This window comes from Mandrillus leucophaeus, unplaced genomic scaffold, assembly GCF_000951045.1.
Source record: "Mandrillus leucophaeus isolate KB7577 unplaced genomic scaffold, Mleu.le_1.0 Scaffold143, whole genome shotgun sequence".
Lineage (NCBI taxonomy): Eukaryota > Metazoa > Chordata > Mammalia > Primates > Cercopithecidae > Mandrillus > Mandrillus leucophaeus.
This window is the reverse complement of record NW_012101399.1, coordinates 4,003,955-4,023,533: the sequence shown is the minus strand read 5'-3', so window position 1 is coordinate 4,023,533 and position 19,579 is coordinate 4,003,955. Positions and strand designations below refer to the sequence as shown.

The window sequence follows — 19,579 nt, the reverse complement described above, 5'->3', positions numbered from 1 at the left end:
AATACAATTAATTATTGTATGTTTATCTTGTATCCTGTGAACTTGCTGAACTCACTTATTAGTTCTAGAAGTTTATTTATAGGTTTCTTGGGATTTTCTACCTAGTCATGTTAACTGCAAATAGGGACAGTTTCTTCGTTTTTGATCTGTACGTCTTTTGTTTTCTTTTATTTCCTATTGCACTGGTGAGAACTTCCAGCATTGTATTGCATAAGAATGATGAGAACAGACAGTCTTGCCTTGTTCCCTATCTTAGAGAAAAAGCATTCAGTCTTTCACCATGGAGTGCAGTGTTACCCATGGATTTCCGTAGGTGATCTTTGTCAAACTGAGAACATTCCCCTCTGTTCCTATTTTTCTGAGATTTTTATCTCAGAACCTATTTTCTGAGACTTTTTCTGTGGTATTTGGCTGCAGTTGAAGTTATTATCGGAATGAATATTTAATTTTATCAAATGTTTTTCTGTATTGATTGGTAAGCTCAAGTAATTTTTCTTCTTTAGCTTATTAACATGGTAGATTAAATTGACTGACTTTCAAATATTGCATCAGCCTTGTATTTCTGGAATCAACCACACTTGGTCATGGTGTATAATTCTTTTTATATGTTGCTAAATTCTCTTTTCTAATTATTTTCTTAAGGGTTCTTGTATTTAGATTTACCAGGGATATTAGTAGTTTTCTGTTTTTTTGGACAGTCTTTTTTCTGGACATAGTATTTTGCATTAACAATTCTTTTCTTTTAGCACTTAAAAAAAAATTGTGCCACTTCTGGTATCTGTGGTTTCTCAGAAATCTGCTATCATTTCAATTGTTTTTCTCCCATCAGTACATTGTGTCTCTCTGCTTTCAAAATTTTTTTCCTTGCCTTTAGTTTTCAGAAGTTTGACTATGATATGTTTTGGTGTGGGTATTTTGTTTTAGGTTTATCCTGTTGGGATTGCTCAGTTTCTGGAATCTGTAGGTTTATGTCTTTTGCCAGTTTGAGAAGTTTTCAGCCTTTACTTCTTTGACAACTTTTTCACCCCCTTTTTTTCTCCTCACCTTCCAGAACTATGATGACATGAACATTAGATCTTTAGTTACAGTCTCATAGGTCCTTAAGCCTCTTTCAGTTTATTTTCTCTCTGTTCAGATTGTGTAATGCTTATTGTTCTGTATCCCAATTCACTCATTAATCCCTCTGTCCCCTCCATTCTGCTATTAAGTGCATCCATTAAGATTTATTTGGTTATTGTATTTTCCAGTTCTAAGTTTTCCATTTTTTTCTTACATTTCTTTGCTGAGACTTTCTATTTTTTGATTTTGTTTCAAGCATGTTTATAATTGCATATTTAAGCATTTTTAGGATGGCTTTTAAAAAATATTTCAAATTCAGGAGGCACAATGCATGTTTGTTACATGGGTATATTGTGTAGTGGCAGGGATTGGGCTTCTAGTGTACCCATCGCCCAAATATTGAACATTTTACACAACAGGCATTTTTTCAGCCCTCATCCCCTTTCCATTCTCCCCATTTTTGGAGTCCCCAGTGTCTATTATTTCCAAATGATGGTTGTTTTTAAAATGGATGTCGTTCCTGTCATCTCAGTGTTGGCATCCATTGATTGTCTTTCTCCATTCAATTTGAGATCTTCCTGGTTCTTGGTGTGATGTATGATTTTTGATTGAAAGCAAGACATTTTGGGTATTATTTTATGAGACTGTGGATCTTATTTAGACCTTCTGCTTTAGCTGACTTTTTCTGAAACTGCTCTGGCAAGAGAGGGGAGGATGCTGCCTTATTACTGCCAGCTGGAGGTAGAAGTCCAAGTTCCTCACTCAGCCTCTCTGGATACCTGAAGGTGAAAGACTTTTTGTTGCTGTGAAGTGGAGATGGACATTTCAGCTCTCCAGTAGGCCTCCTCACATGGCCTTCAGTGACACCCATTGAGAGTGAGGGGTGGACCTCCTTATTGCTGGTCAGTAGTAAAAGTCCCAATTCTCTAACTCCTGACATTACCCCAGTGGGGAAAGGTAAAGGTGCCTTGTTATCAACAGGTGAGTTGGCAGTCCAGGCTCCCCATGTAATCTCCACTGATACTGTGGCCTCGTTACTGCCTAGCAGGGATGAAAGTCCTTGCTCCTTTATCTTCTCTGATCCCACCTCAGTTGAGGGATTGGGGGTTTCCCATTATAGCCTGGTGAGGGCAGAATTCTAGGCTCCCCGCTCAGCCTTTGATGGTGTGGGCAGGAGTGGGAATAGGGTTATGGTCATTTTTTCTGTGGTATTTGGCTGCAGTAGAAGTTATTATCTAAAGTTTTCTGACATTCTAGACTGCCCCTTTCCTGGTTCATTAGATAGAGAGAGCAGACACTTGTTGGGGCTTTTTGTTTGCACCCATCTGCACCCATCAGTATTTCTTGGTTCTTCAGCTCCACTCATACCTGTGTTTTTCCTTGGGTACCAAGGTCCGTAGCTGGTCTGCCTTTTTTTGTCTATCTTTCAGAGTCTTCTATGTTTACTTTAAATATTATTGTCTATAGGTTTTAGTTGTACTTAGCAGAAGCGATAGAGAAAATTGTGTCTACTCCATCTTCTTGGAAGAGAAGTCTACGACTTTTTTTTTTTTGAGACAGAGTTTCACTTTTGTCACCCATGTGCAATGGTACAATCTTGGCTCACTGCAACCTCCACCTCCACCTCCTGGGTTCAAGCGATTCTCCTGTCTCAGCCTCCTGAGTAGCTGGGATTACAGGTGCTCGCTACCATGCCCAGCTAATTTTTGTATTTTTAGTAGAGATGGGGTTTCACCATGTTGATCAGACTGGTTTCGAACTCCTGACCTCAGGTGATCCACCCACCTCAGCCTTCCAAAGTACTGGGATTACAGGTGTGAGCCACTGTGCCCTGCCATGTCTACCACTTTTAATACCATAACTTAGTTTTGCCTGCTTATTGTTTTTCCATAAGCAGAATCATGTGCTCAGTGATCTTTTGTTGTACAGCATCTTTGGATGGAAAATCTACAATTTATGTATCTGCTTATGTAACTGCTCCCAGTTTTGAGCCATTAAAATTATTCTGCAGTGAATATGTTTATAGATGTCTTTCAGTGAACATACATGTCTTTTGGTTATCATAGGGTGTTACACTCAAGATTAGTAGCTATGTCCAGTTTTTAAAGTAGTGTATCAATTTACAGTCCCACCAGCAATCTGTGAGAGTTCTAATGCTCCACATCCTCATCAACTTTTGATATTACAGGTTGAGCATCCTTTATTTAAAATACTTGGGACCAGGAGTATTTTGGATTTAGGATTTTTTCTAATTTTAGAATATTTGTTTTATACTTACGTTCAGCCTTCTAAATCCAAAAATCCAAAATGCTACAATGTTCATTTCCTTTGAGTGTCATGTTGGCACTCAGACATTTAGAGATGCTTATTTATTTATTTATTTGTTTATTTATTGAGACAGAGTTACGCTCTTTAGCCCATGCTGGAGGGCAGTGGCGCTATCTCAGCTCACTGCAACCTCTGCTTCCTGGGTTCAAGTGATTCTCCTGCCTCAGCCCCCTGAGTAGCTGGGATTACAGGCATCTGCCACCATGCCCAGCTAATTTTTTTGTATTTTTAATAGAGATGGGGTTTTGCCACGTTGGCCAGGCTGGTCTCGAACTCCTGGCCTCAAGTGATCTGCCTCCCTTGGCCTCTCAAAGTGCTGGGATTTCAGGTGTTAGCCACCATGCCCGGGCTCAATCTTTTTTATTTTAGCCATTTTTAGAGTATATTACATTATTGTATTCTGGTTTTAATGCTTTCACTGGTGATTTATCAAGTTGAACATCTTTTTACATATTTATTGGCCATTTGTATAGGCTCCTTTTGTGAGGTGCCTGTTCAAGCTTTTCCCTTATTTTTCCTATTGGGTTGCCTGATATTTTCCTACTGATTTTTTTTCTATTGATTTTAAATAATAAATTTTTGTGTATCTGGATACATTATTTTGTTATATATATATATCACCAAAATATCTTCTCCCACTCTTTGACTTGCCATTTCAATCTTTAATGGTGCTTATGAACAGAAATTCTTTTTTTTTCTTTTTGTTTTTTTGAGATGGAGTGTCGCTCTGTTGCCCAGGCTGGCCCAGGCTGGCCCAGGCTGGACAACAGAGTACAGTGGCGCAATCTCAGCTCACTGCAACCTCCACCTCTGGGGTTTAAGTGATTCTCCTGCCTCAGCCTCCCAAGAAGCTGGGATTACAGGTACCCGACACCTTGCCCGGCTAATTTTTGTATTTTTTAGTAAAGGTGGGGTTTCATCACATTGGCCAGGCAGGTTTTGAACTCCTGATCTCAGGTGATCCTCCTAAAGTGCTGAGATTACAGGCATGAGCTACTGCGCCCAGCTGGAAATTCTTAATTTTAATGTAGTTCAATTATTTTTTCTTCCTTAATGTTTAGTATACTCTGTGTCTTATTTAGTAAATATTTTCGTATCTATAAGTCTTTAAGATATTTTTCTATGTTTTCTTCTAAAAGCTATGTTATTTAATCTTTTAAATCTACAATCTATCTGGAATTGATTTTTGCATATGATGTGAGATACATATATCTGTTTATTGTTGCTCTTGTTCTTCATTTTCCTAAGAAATTGCCTCAAATTTGTCTTTCATATCATCTCTTAATTTTGCATTTATGCTATAATACTTATAAATTCCAGAGCTTTTTATTCAAGCATTCCTTTTATCTGCCCATACTACTACTTCTTTAAAAATATATATTATTCTGGTATTGTTTCATAGTTGCATGATTTTCTCTTATTTCTGAAGATACTAAGAATATATTAAAAAGTATTTTCCTTTTTACTTGGCTTCTGATTTCTCTGGACTGATAGTGTTTCTTGTTTTGGTTCTGTTTTTCATGTAAAAGACTTTCCTCAAATGTCTTATAATCCTTGGTAATTACTCATATTTAGTGGAAGGTCTTGATAACTCTGAGCTCCTATGTAGGGTCATTGGGTTGTGTTGTTTAGTTGGAGAGGCTTCAGTGTAAGCATCTAGAGGTCATTCTTCTTAGGCTAACGAGATTCTCTAGAGAAGAGCCTTCAACTTTCCTGCCTAGAGGATGGAAGTTTTGCCAGCCTCTGGGAACCTCCTGAGGAAAGTAGGATGGGGAAAGGGGCCAAGGCTCAGAATCCAGGATGTGTATGTTCACTTGATGCCCTGCTTTCAGCATGGCACCGCTTACAACTCTGCTTGGTGCTGTATGGCCAGAAAACCTCTGTGTTTCTTGTTTGTTTGTATTTGTTTTTTGAGACAGAGTCTCGCTCTGTTACCCAGGCTGGAGAATGCAGTCGCACGATCCTCGGCTCACTGCAACCTCCAGCTCCTGGGTTCAAGTGATTCTCTTGCGTCAGCCTCTCAAGTAGCTGGAATTACAGACGCCTGCCACCAGGCCTGGCTAATTTTTGTATTTTTAGTAGAGACAGGATTTTGCCAAGTTGGCCAGGCTGGTCTCGAACTCCTGACCTCAAATGATCCACCCACCTCAACCTCCCAAAGTGCTCGAATTACAGGAGTAAGCCACTGCAACTGGCCAAAACCTCTGTGTTTTACTTTCCAGAGGAAAATAACCTGCATTTGTTTGGGGTTTAGACTTTCAGTCTGCTCTATTTGAGCACCTCCCCAATCCCCGCCACCGCCCCCCCACTCTCTGTCTCTCTCACTCACTCACTCACTCACTTATTCACACATACACTCTTTCTCTTACTTGCAGATAAATATAGCTAACTTATGAGCCTTTGAGGGATTCTGAGTAGTAAATTTCATTAGTTCTTGGCTTTCCCTATAATCAACCAAGGTTTTAGTCTTCTCAGATCTACCAAGTCTTTTACCAGTTGTTTACTTTGTGCTTTCCAGAATTTAATTTTATTGCTATTATGTGCCCTTTAATTTTTCTAGCTTGAATTATGACTTTTACAGTGTGTGTGTATGTTTGTGTGTGTGTGTTTATTGTCATTTTAGTGGGTTCAGGGAAGGATTCAAACTACATGTGTTTAATCTGCTCTCTTTACCCAGAAGTATCATATATTTTATACATTTGAAACACAAGAAATGTTTCTTTCAATTTTGAGCTCATGAATTAATTTAGAAAATAGATTTGAGGGCAAATTATTTGTTCTTTTCAGATGATAAAATGGAATTGGAGCCACTGAGTTGGATAGATGAAGGCACTAATGATGAAGGAAAAATAGGTATAGAACATTAAAGAAGGTCATTTATAGCTAAGCAGCAAAAGATTGGATTTTGCTTTTCCTTCATGTTTTCTAGGAGGAAAAAAATGTTTTCCTTTCACTATTAAGAAAAACCTGATTTGGAAACTAGACAGAGGTGGTGGCCATATACATTGTGAATATAGTAAATGCCACTGAATTGTTTACTTTAAAAATGGTTAATTTTGTGTTATGTGAATTTCACTTCAGTTAAATTTTTTTTTTTTTTTTTTGAGTCGCCCAGGCTGGAGTGCAGTGGCACGATCTCGGCTCACTGCAAGCTCCGCCTCCTGGGTTCACGCCATTGTCCTGCCTCAGCCTCCAGAGTAGCTGGGACTACAGGTGCCCACCACCACGCCTGGCTAATTTTTTGTATTTTCAGTGGAGATGGGGTTTCACCGTGTTAGCCTGGATGGTCTCGATCTCCTGAACTTGTGATCTGCCCCATCTTGGCCTCCCAAAGTGCTGGGATTACAGGCGTGAGCTACTGCGCCCGGCCTTCAGTTAAAAATTTTTTTAACCTAAAAAACCCACATGAACATTTTCAAAGCTTACAGCTACATTGACATCTGGCTTTTGGGGATAACAGATAAATTGACTCCTTACATAGGTCTCCTTAAGTTGTGTTTCCATTGTCTACCTAGGAGCTTTGTAGAGATTAAAAAATGCTTGCAAGCATAATTGTAGAAGATTTTTCAGAATGTTATTCATTTTGGGAAAAGAAAGAGCAAGATCTATTCCAAGGGGTGGCAAGTGAAATTGATACTTTTCTCTAGTAAAGAAAGTAAAAGGAGGTGGGTGCAGTGGCTTACTCCTGTAATCCCAGCACTTTGGGAGGCTGAGGCAGGAGGATCACTTGAGCCCAGAAGTTGGAGAACAGCCTGGGCAACATGGCAAAAACCCCATCTCTACAAAAAATTAGCTGGGCATGGTGGCATGCGTCTGTAGTCCTAGCTACTAAGGAGGCTAAGGTGGGAGGATTGCTTGAGACCAGGAGGTTGAGTCTGCAGTGCCATAATTACACCACTGCACTCTAGCCTGGGTGACAGAGTAAGACCCTGTTTCTCAAAAAAAGAAAAAAGAAAGAAAAGAAGGTGAAAGGAATTAACACATATTTAATGTATATACCTCCTACCATCAGAATATGTTCCAACATAATTCTTGATGCACACAAGATCTTTTGACTCTTTAATCATTCAATCTTTAATAGAAGAAAGGGAAAATCTGATGGGATGGTGGCACAGTTCCTATAAATTTATATAAATATATATTGCTAATCTCTTACATGAAAAAGTTTTTTTTTTTTTTTTTTTTTTTTTTGAGACTGAGTCTCGCCTGTCGCCAGGCTGTAGTGGCCCAATCTCTCCTCACTGCATCCTCTGCCTCCTGGGTTCAAGCGATTCTCCTGCCTCAGCCTCCCAAGTAGTTGGGACTACAGGTGCGCCACCAGGCCCAGCTAATTTTTGTACTTTTTGTAGAAACGGAGTTTCACCATGTTGGCCAGGATGGTCTCAATCTCCTGAACTCATGATCCGCCCCTTCAGCCTCCCAAAGTGCTGGGATTACAGATGTAAGCCACTGTGCCTGGCCAAAGCACTGTTTCTCAAAAAGGTTTACTGGCGTCTTATCTAAAATGTGTTATTTTTTCAGTTTAGTGTGTCTTAGAGCAGGGTTCCCCAACCCCCGGGCTATGGACCTCTAGCACTCCGTGGCCTGTTAGGAATTGGGCTGCACAGCAAGAGCGGGCCAGCACTCGTTGTCACATGAGCTCTGCCTCCTGTCATATCAGTAGAGGCATTAGATTTGCACAGGAGCGTGAACGCTATTGTCAACTGTGCATGTGAGGGATGTAGTTTGTATGCTCCTTATCAGAACCTAAGAATCACCCTGATGATCTGAGGTGGAGCAGTTCATCCCAAAACCAACCCCCTCTCCCCATCTGAGGAAAAATTGTCTTCCATGAAACCAGTCCCTGGTGCCAAAATGGTTGGGGACTACCATCATAGACAGCATGCGTCCTGAAGCCATAATATCAGGGTTCAGATCCTGGCACTGCCTCTTAATAGTTAAACCTGCCATGCCTCATTCTTCTCATCTGTAAAATGGACAAGATAATAGGGCTATTATGATCAATATGAATGTATACATTTAAAGATCTTTTAATGTTATCTGGTACAGAGTGCTCAATAAGTATTATCTGCTCTTTTTTCTTGCCATTTTTTAAAATTGCTACCTATAAAGCACATCTGGAGAACTGTACATAATATATGCAATGTGAAGACTACTTCATTACCAGGATGTCTTTGTCATGGCTCCAGTGAGCACTATAGTTGCAACAGTGCCATTGGCTTCCTCTTTCTCATTACATTTGTGGTTGTAGTTAAGTGCAACCTATTTTTCCTTAGAAACAGAATGTTTTTGCTACCTTTATTTTCTAAAGAATCCTAGACTTCGTAATGCAGTGGATTTGTTTGAACAGTAAAATCAAGAAACTATAAACAGTGTTTATTTTCAACTGTCTGTATTTGGTTTAGACATAATCCCTATTATTTGTACATTTTCCCTTGGAATCAGTGAAAAGACTGGGAATGAATCTGAGCTGTAAACCTGCCATTGGAAGATGTAATTAGTCAGTCAGTGGCCACAAAGAGTATTCAATTTTTTTTAAATGCTATTTTCCTTACCAGTAAGTATTGTGTGGCTGCAAGTGATAAATGATGAGAATGCTCTCTTGCAATTACTATTTTAGTTTGTAACTGCTTAATTTCCTGCAAGATGAAGTTCTATGTTTACATGTTATGATTTTCTTTTCTTTTCTTTTTTTTTGAGACAGAATCTCGATCTGTCACCCAGGCTGGAGTGCAGTGGCACCATCTCTGCTCACTGCAAGCTCCGCCTCCCGGGTTCATGCCATTCTCCTGCCTCAGCCTCCTGAGTAGCTGGGACTACAGGCGCCTACCACCATGCCTGGCTAATTTTTTGTATTTTTAGTAGAGATGGGGTTTCACCGTGTTAGCCAGGATGGTCTCAATCTCCTGACCTCATGATCTGCCCTCCTCGGCCTCCCAAAGTGCTGGGATTACAGGCGTGAGCCACCGCGCCCGGTCTACATGTTATGATTTTCATTACTAAGCCATCTTTTAAATTTTACTTTACAGATCAACAGTACAAATTCCAAAGGTTGTAAACTTGCTGATGGTGGTGGTAAACCATGGCAGATGATAAAGTTGCTATTTTAACGGATGATGAAGAGGAACAGAAGAGAAAGTATGTGCTTGCAGATCCCTTTAATGGTATTTCCAGGGAACCAGAACCACCTTCGAATGAAACACCTTCCTCCACAGAAACATCTGCTATTCCTGAGGAGGAAATAGACTGGATAGAGAAACATTGTGTTAAGATAAACAATGATCTTCTAATTTCCAAGGTCTTTTATTTTTTCTTTTACTCTGCCTATGGCTCTCTCTATCCCCTTTTGCCTGTGTATTACAAACAGCTGGGAATGTCTCCAAGCCAGAGTGGACTACTAGTAGGTATTCGCTACTTCATTGAATTCTGCAGTGCCCCCTTTTGGGGTGTAGTTGCAGATCGCTTTAAAAAAGGCAAAATTGTCCTCCTCTTTTCTCTTTTGTGTTGGGTTTTATTCAACTTGGGCATTGGATTTGTCAAACCTGCTACCTTGAGATGTGTACCAAAGATTCCCCCAACAGCTCATCCCACCAATGCAAGTCACCAGTTAACTATCCTGCCAACAAATTCTTCCTTTACCTCTTTCCTCACCGTATCACCAAAAATGCGTGAGAAAAGAAACCTGCTTTTGGAAACAGGGCTCAATGTCTCGGACACTGTTACTTTGCCAACAGCTCTAAACATGAACAGTGAACCCACTCTGCAGCCCCAGACAGATGAGATTACTAACCGTATGATGGACTTGACTTTGAACTCAAGCACAGCAACCCCTGTTGTCCCCCCAGGAAGTGTAACCAAGGAGACAACCACTGTTATTGTTACCACCACCAAATCTTTACCTTCTGACCAAGTCATGCTTGTTTATGATCAGCAAGAAGTTGAAGCTATATTCTTGGTGATCTTGGTAGTTGTCATAATAGGAGAATTTTTCAGTGCCTCTTCTGTCACAATCGTAGACACAGTGACACTCCAGTATCTGGGAAAACACAGAGATCGCTATGGGTTGCAGCGCATGTGGGGCTCCCTGGGCTGGGGCCTGGCGATGCTGTCCGTGGGCATCGGGATTGACTACACCCACATCGAAGTGCTCATCGATGGAAAGGGGTGTAAGCCCCCTGAGTACAGGAATTACCAGATCGTCTTCATCGTCTTCGGCGTTCTCATGACCATGGCCTTGATCGTTGCTACTCAGTTCCGGTTCCGGTACAACCATTTCAAAAACAATGATTCTAAAGGGAAAGAGGTGGAGATTCCGCAGGTGGAAAGAAACAACTCCACAGAGTCCTCTGAGGAGACACCAACCACCACAAGCCACTCGCAGGCGTTCAACTTTTGGGACTTAATCAAGCTGCTGTGCAGCGTGCAGTATGGCTCAGTGCTGTTTGTGGCTTGGTTCATGGGTTTTGGATACGGCTTCGTGTTCACCTTTCTCTACTGGCATTTGGAAGACCTGAATGGAACTACAACCCTCTTTGGGGTCTGTTCAGTCCTGAGTCATGTGTCTGAGCTGACAGCATATTTTTTTAGTCACAAGCTTATTGAATTGATCGGCCACATCAGGTAAGAATATGCTTACAATTGCTGCCCCTCAGCAATTGAACTTTATCTTTTTATAGTTTATAGTTCCTTTTACTACATTTTAAGGTATTGTAATTTGTGTTGAGGATAGGGTTGGAGTGGAAATGGGGATTTCTGTTTCTCTTCCTCCTTAAAATAGAAACAAAGGAAAGGAAGTCATGAACCTGGTTGGATTTTCACAAATAAATAAAGAATGGCTTCCTCTGCTCTCCCACCCCACAGAAAAGACCTGTAGGCTACCTAGCTATGTGCTAAGAGACTCTCACAGTACATGTTTTCAGGTATAGGAACACCAGCTTAGTGAACGTATTATTCCACAGAGGGTCCACCCATCCTAGGCATTTATGAAGCAGAGCTTAAATAGATAAAGTGGACTTTTTTAAAGCCTTTATTCTCAGCCGCTTGCTGACATAGATAGAGCCTGAATATATGGCATCTAAAGATGTCCATTATATCTAATAAGACTGTGATGTAACGCACCATAATCCCTAATTCCATAATACTACATGGATGAGGTTCTTAAGTATTTTTTTGGATTATTACATGACTCCCTGCATTTTTGTCTACCATGAAGATAGGATATTTGAAAATCTTTCTTCCACCTAAAATTTCCCATGTAATTCTTTTAGTTATAAAAAAAAAATCTGTAGGCTGGGCACAGTGGCTCACACCTGTTAATCCCAGCACTTTGGAAGGCCGAGGCGGGTGGATCACTTGAAGTCAGGAGTTTGAGACCAGCCTGGCCAACATGGTGAAACCCCATCTCTACTAAAAATACAAAAGTTAGCAGGGCATGGTGGCACACACCCGTAGTCCCAGCTGCTTGGGAGGCTGAGGCACAAGAATCAGTTGAACCCAGGAGGCAGAGGTTGCAGTGAGTTGAGATCGCACCACTGCACGCCAGCCTGGGCAACAGAGTGAGACTCCATCTAAAAAAAGAAAACACCCTATAAGTGCCTAGTGTTTCTTGTTGTGTACTGTTTCTTCTCACCATTAATGTATATCTTGCTCTTTAGAGATCTTTCTGCGCTGTTGGCTCTAAACGTGGAGCCAGCTCCACTTAAGCATTCTTGCCTTATAGAAAAGTACGACATGTCTGTTCCTAAAATGTGAAGTTGCTATAACTAAAAGAAAGCAACCAGATGTGTTTGTGTGTATTTAAATCTGCTATTTCTGTAAGAAATTAAAGAGGAGAAATAGACAATGACAAGATTTGGCAATCCTTTATTTCCCTTCTATTAACTGAAGAAAATACTTTATAATTTAAAGTTTCAACCTAGAATCAATCATTTCTTTAAGCAATTGTGAGTATTTTTTGTTGTTGTTGGTTTAGTTTTGCTTCGGGAGGTGGTGTTCTGTTCCTTCCCTTTCTTAGATCTTGGATCCCTTTCTTGTCACTAAACAAAGTCAGGCACTGTGTGGATATTTCCTGGACCCACAGAACCCCCGAGGCACATTTTGTAAGACCATTCCGAGAAAGAGAGCCCACATAATATTAAGGACTCAGAATGTCCTTTAATTTTGTCCACACTATGTTTAGATTATCTGAGCTGTTTGAATTGACCGAGATGAATCAGATGCCTCCCTTCAACTTGGGCATATAAGCAAATCTCACTGCATTTAATAATGTCTTTAAAATCACTGTTATTCATTCCCAGAAAGGTACCCAGTTAGGTCTTACCAACGAGTGGAGTTCTTAGACGTCATTATTTAATAAGTCAATAGCATGAGTTCAATACTGACTCAGTACAGAGTGTGTGTTCAGGTTCTATTTTCAAAGGAATTGTTAGGTTCTTTCCACATGCTAAGAAAAGATGGTTCTCATCTACCTTTGCCTTTTGTCTGAGACATATGCAACATTTTCATGATAAAATCCTAGGGGGTTTACTACTCCTTTTGGTAAGCTTAGACTTGTGTGTTTCTTGGGTAGTATTAGTTACTCATTATTTCAAAACCTACAGTTCACTTAACCTTAATTTTCTGGTTTTACGGACAAAAAGCATCTTCCTTTTCTTGTTTAATAATGTGATGGAAGAAGATGACTATTGTCATATTGCTCCCAAGAGTCTGCAGAAATTCCATCAGTATGTGGTCATTTACCTCTTTTGAATTTTAATTCTGTCCATTAAAATGTATTAATTATTTTAAGTGCTTTTAGAAGAGTCTAATAGCTAAAATGAGACTATGTCCACATACTCGGGTAGAATGGGTCTGTTCCTTTTGTGAGAATTTTGGGAGCTCAGTCAGGTGGTATTGGTTGTGATTTGGGGATTTACACTTTCCGCTGGAAGAATACCATTCATTAAGTAGTTGGTGAAGAGAAATGATCTCTGAATTATGAGCCTTGATGTGTTGCTTGTAGGATCACAGAAGTAGATCTCCCCATGGCCTTTTTGCATGCATGTATATTATTTCAGTACTTTGTGGTTGTCCTATTGGAAGTTTGCTTTTAGGAGTTGGCACTACCATATATTTGTGGATATTCACAAATTCTTCATCTAGAGTAATAATAAGAAAGATTCATACCAAAAAATAGTTTTTTAAAAATAGCATGTCCAGTTTTGAACTCAGTATTTTAACAGTTTCATAGTATACAACCAGTTTTTCAGGGACTGACCTGTCAGTCTAAAAACACACACAGAGTATCGGATTTCTGATTTTGACCTTGGATTTTGTCCTTCTCTGGAAAGTGACTTTCTCGGGCAAATAGGATAATAATGCTAAATATTTCCACCTTTAAAAATAAATAAATTTCTTTTGATTCGAAATCATAAGACTTTGGAATTTACAGCAAGTATATTTTTAGGCTATAAATGATTAACAAGATATAAGTGTATCTTAAGGTATCTTCACATTGCTTAACATTTTAGCAGCCATGAGTAGGATTATAATCAAAATACATTGCAGTAAAACATTTGTAAATTTGTAAATCATTACTTTCCAGTGTTAGGCCATCCCCTATGTTATTTGATTTAAATGTATTTACATTTTAAGGGACACAAAAAAATCTATTCAATCAATCTGTGACTTTGCCCTGGAATTTTTATACTCAAGGTCAGTTTTGCCATGCAAATATTATCCAGAGGGGGGTTACATTACCTATTATTAGCCATCAATTACTGCTCAGTGTTAGCTAAATATACAAATGAACTAGCCAGTCAGTTTGGGAAAGAAGAAAATACCTGATGCAGCTAGTAAGAGGAGGAACACCAGGCTTTCTCGATGGGACGCTGCAGGATGAACCAGAACAGATAGCAAGATGCTGGGCTTCAGCACAGCCAAGGACACATGGGAGGTAGCACATGATAGTCTTGTCATTGGAGGAATAACAGTAAGTATTATAAGAGGGAAGAAACTCTGCAGCTGGGTGTTCAGTGTGAGCTGGCCACTGAAGGGTTTAAGGAAGATCATGCCTACTTTTTTTTTTTTTTTCCTCATCATCTTCCTTATTTCTACCCGCCTCATTGTGCCATCTTTGCTGATCTTAGACCCACAGGCTCTCAGGTCCTCTCCTTGCCCCATATGAACGGGTGCTGATTTCTGTCGGCTGTGTTTCCCAGGGTCTGTTCTCATGTCTTCTACCTGGGTTTGGCTAATGTATTGGTTCTCAACTCGCCAAGAGAGCTTTTAAAGCTCCTAATGCCCGGGCTGCGCCCAGACCAATTACATCAGTCTTCTAGAGGTGTACCCAGGCATTCAACGTTTTTACAGCTTCCTACTTGATTCTAGTGTGTGCAGCCAAGGTTGAGAACCACCAGGCTAATGAGAGGCATAGGTAAGGGGAGGATTACAGGAAAGGAGGCAGGGGAAAAAGCAGGGTGTTTTATTTCTCTCTTTCCAGCTCATGCAGCATGTTTGTGTAAGATTCGGAGATGGTTCCCTCTAGTCCTCTCTCTGGCATCTGGTAGTTTACTCATGTGCATGTGCTGGTCAGTACTCAGCTGAAGACTCGAGGGGAAGCTACAGATCTCTACAGCTCTCTCTCTCTGTAGCTTTCTCCACTTGGGTACTCTGTCCTGCTTCCCAGACTCTCAGCCTTGTCTCCTCTGCTCTGGAGACCTCTGTGAGCTGCTGCATCTCACCCATGCTCCACCCACTGTGGGTGACCCTGAGCTCCAACAACATTCTCTCCTCTCTTTATTCTTCTGCCCGAGGCCATGGAGAGGCTGCCTGTGGTTCTTATCACAGTGCTCTGGTTTCCCAGCTCTTCTGTCACCTACCTAACCAAGTCCCTGAATTAAGTCAGATTGCTGCCTGCCTCTGATGAGATGCTGACTCATACACCACTCTTCACTACTTACAAAGATCCCTGATAGCAATTGGTACTGTGAAGAAACAGAATAGAAATAGAATAACTCAATTATTGATTAAAAAGCAAAAAGATGGTGGACCTTAAATAACATTTCCCCCATTCTGATTCCTTAAGGGAGGATTAATTCTTCTTTAAAAATGGTTTTTACCACAATAAAAATGTTTTAAAAGACGACTTAATTCTCATAGTAATTTTGGAATTATGAATTCTACATGCTCTAGAGGACCAAGTATTACTCTGTGTTACTTAAAAATCAAAATCCTAGACATTTGTTCAATTTAGTTGAACAGTTATTTAGGCCCGAAGAACCCCAGATTAGTAAGATGCAGGGGCTGAATACTAAAGGGAAAGGTATTGGAAAAAACAGGAGAGATTGAGGCCAGATGGATGCTGGGATCAGTAACCTGAGTTTCATCTGGAGGCAGTAGGGAGCCATAGCAAGGTTCAAAGCAGGGAGGACCGCAGATTTTCATATGTCCCTCCTTGCTTTGAACCTTGCTATGGAGGGTAACTTTGAAGCCAGGAGCCCACTGAAAAGGTTCTTAAAATAGTCCAAGTAAGAGATGGTACAGGCCTGAACTGCAGCCGTAGCAAAAGAAATTGAGGGAAGGGATAGATCTGGGAGGTAAAATTGACAGATTCGGATGTGGAAGTGAGGTAGAGACCCCCACATTTCCATCTTGGTATGGTAATTCCAAAAATCTAATAGGAAATTCAGAAAGGAGATGTAGAATGGCGGGGGGGTGTGATTGGTTTGAAGTTGAAACATCTAGATGGGGATGTATCATAAGCCCGAAGCTTACGGGAGAGGTAAGGACAGGGGATGCAGATTTGCAGCAGTGAAAATCATGAATGTGGATAAGATCAACAAGGAAATCTTGTGGTCTAAGAATAGAAATGGGCTGAGGAAAATGAATTATAATTGTCTCCAAGATAGTATTTCAAGTTTCTGATTTATTGAAATGTTGGTGTGTGCTTTATTGGTTAAAGTAAGTATTCTTATGCTTGAGAATATTTTGTGTTATATGGAATTGTGTCAAACTGTAACCTGTTTCCATATATTGCTTCAGCAGCAACGGACTTTCTGAGCACCCCCCAATACCATCACCTGAGCTAGGCACCCTCTGTGGGTGTTCCTAGGTGGGCCTAAGACATAAGCAAGGGAGAGAAAAAATAAAAGGAACAGGACTTTAAGGATTGCACGGTGGTTACTGGCAGAGGCTGAGTCAGATTGCCTGGCTCTGCAACTTGGAACCATATGGCCTTGGACAAGTTACAGAACTTTTTGCATCTCTGTTTTATTATCTGTAAATAAGGATATTATTAGTACCTGCTTCTTAGGGTTTTTTATGAAGACTAGATGAGATAAAACATGGCAATTGCTTCAGCAGTGATCAGCATATATTAGGAGTTCAGCTTATTTTACTTTTTTTCTGTCAATCTGATATATTATGCAGTTTATAACTACAAGACCCACTGAATCTGATAAAAATACAAGTTGACAGTACAGTATCAGAAGTATACAGATGATTAAACCTGCAAAGTCAAGATGTTTGTGATTTTCAAAATAATTAACATTCCCCCTTAAACATATCTTAGTCAAATTGAAATTTTTCTCCCCAAATTTGTGATGACCATAGATTTTCAAATGAAATGGAGTTATATCAAATTGGAAGTGCACTCCTGATACAGCCTTTACATAATAGAATGTTTTGTTCTTATAAACAAAGGTTGTTTTCTTAAAGATTAGTCTAGTCTGGGTGTGGCTCACGCCTATAATCCCAGCACTTTGGGAGGCTGAGGCAGGAGGATGTCTTGAGCCCAGGAGTTCAAGATCAGCCTGGGCAACATGGTGAGACCTTGTCTCTACAAAAAATAACATTAGCTGGGCATGGTGGCACACGCCTTTAGTCCCAGCTACTTGGGAGGCGGAGGTGGGAGGATCTTTTGAGCCCAAAAGGAAGTCAAGGCTGCAGTGAGCTGTGATCACACCACTGCACTCCAGCCTGGGTGACAGAGCAAGACCCTGTTTCAAAAAAGAAAAGGAGAAAAAATGACTAGTCTAATTAAGTTAATCAGTACTAGAAAATGAAGTACTTTTATCCTTTCAATTGTGTAGGGTATGTGTAAAAAAAAAACTGTTGATTTGATGTCATCTGGCTAGTTAATGAAATAAAAGGTAATAACTTTTCTTAGCACTGGTGAAATGAGACCTGTTTGGCCTGTGTTTTCTCTGCCAGAGCAGTACATGTAATTGACTGTGGCTTTGAGCCCAGTGTATGAATATTCTTGGTCATGGCCCAGTTTTTCACAGAGGTAGGAAGATTCCATGTGGAAGCCTGCCAGCCGACTTACAGGCATTGTAGAATACAGTTTAGACACAACATCAGTTCTACTGTAATATCAGTGTCAGATTTTAAAATGTGAAATAAATGAGTGCTCTGTAGCAGTGGAATGGGAGTTTACTCACAAGGTCTGAGGAAGGTAGATTGCAGATGTAAAGTGGCTGTGTGTTCTTTTCTTTTTAGTGTAGGGGAGATTTTATGGTTCTGTTGAAGTCATCATTCTCCTCAACTCAGTTTTGTGTTTTTTGTTTGTGTTTTTCATTTAGTATATAAAAACCATGGTAAAGCACAAAGGAAAACAAACATAAGGCCACACTGTAACTCCTGATATTGGATAATCAGCTCAACACATAACAGGGGTTAGAATTTACATCATCATGTGTAACTTTATGGTTACAATTTTGAAAGTGAGTATTAGGATGCTAAAACCATCCTCCATTCATTCAAAAGCAAGTGTTTCATAAAGATAATGTTTTGTGTCCTATTTTAAATTCTAATTATTTTATACAAAATCACAGTAAAAAGAAGTGATGTTAGTATTTTTCCTTGTTTTTGCACTATGCATCTTGGTAAATTAATTCTAGCATACTGGGTAACAGATTTAGAGATAGTATAGTCCAGGCCCCTTATTTTACAGCTCGCCTGAGGATACAAGCCTGAAGTCTTGCACCCTTCAGAGTAGGCCTTGGTGTTAAGTGAGGCCCTTTGAGTTGAACTGGCCTGGCTTCCATCCTGCTTGTGCTCCTTATTTAACTGGATGATCTTGGGCCTGCTGTGTGAGCTGAGTCTCAGTTTTATTCATATGTAAATCTGGAGATACTTATCTCATGTTAGAGAGAATTACAGGAGAACTGATGCAAAGCACTTAGAATGGAGTCAGGCAGGTAGCAAAGATGCAGAAAGCAGTCGGAGATGCTGTCATTGTTAACTCTCAGTGGTGGGGGTATTCGGTGGCATTTGAGTGTTCCATTTAACTCATCAGAGTATTTAAGAAAACGTAGAATCTAGCTCCTTCACATGCTAAAAGTAGGTCTTAAATATGTTCTGTCTCCTTTTCCAGAGTACCTCTTTTTTTAAAAAGCCCCAAATCACAAAAACAAAACAAAACACTATACCGTTTAAAGAGTATGAATTTTTTTTTTCTGACTCTGCCAGCCTTTCTCAGCGAGCGCTCCTCAGAGACACAAAACATACAGAATGACTTGAGTGACCATTTCTTCAATTCTCCCAAGGATGGCATATAACTACTACCATTCGGATGCATAAAAGAGAGAATAATTTATTTCATATGATGGGGGTTTTAGAACATAAGGTCTTATTCCTCTCCTGATACCTTGGTTTAAAAATTTCATTTGCAGAGTCAGTTGAATTTTTTTTAAAAAGTTAAATACTTCTCTTTTCATTAGAATACTTACTTTGAAATCAGATTCATAATGTGGTAATATGGAAAGAGTAATGCTTCCTGTAATTGACTAATGGACAAAGACAAGGTCATTTTTTTCCCTTTATCTTTACGCTCTAAGGATTACAGAACTGAGATTTAAAAACAGTTTTGTTTTTTATCAGGATAGGTGATTTGCCAAAGGAGATATAGACTGTATTAAACTCTGGTACAAGGGAAAAAAATACATTATCCTGCCGCCTCCTTGATCAATCAAATGGCATGAATTTTAATATTTTAAAAATGTCTTTGTGAATTAAGTTTAAAAAATCCTACCCAAACAACAGCACTCTCCAAAAGTGAATGATTTTGCCACCATCAAATGATCTTCAGGATCCTCCCCTGTCTTGTGATGAGGTTTAGTTTCCTAAGACCAAAATGAGATTAAGCCTTGTTGAACTCATCTGAGTTTTAATAATCACAGAATTATTACAAACTCTGAAAGAGTTTGAGATT

The 19,579-nt window shown here is 39.8% G+C and overlaps 1 protein-coding gene across 1 annotated transcript in view; it reads left to right on the top strand.

Moving 5' to 3' along the window:
* Positions 1–19,579, top strand: part of MFSD6 (major facilitator superfamily domain containing 6) — a 79,759-nt gene that overhangs the window by 11,420 nt on the left and 48,760 nt on the right. Inside the window, exon 2 of the mRNA XM_011974225.1 lies at positions 9,417–11,007. Within this exon, the coding sequence (XP_011829615.1) occupies positions 9,470–11,007 (1,538 nt within the window). The 5' untranslated portion in view covers positions 9,417–9,469. The remainder of the gene's footprint in view (positions 1–9,416; positions 11,008–19,579) is intronic.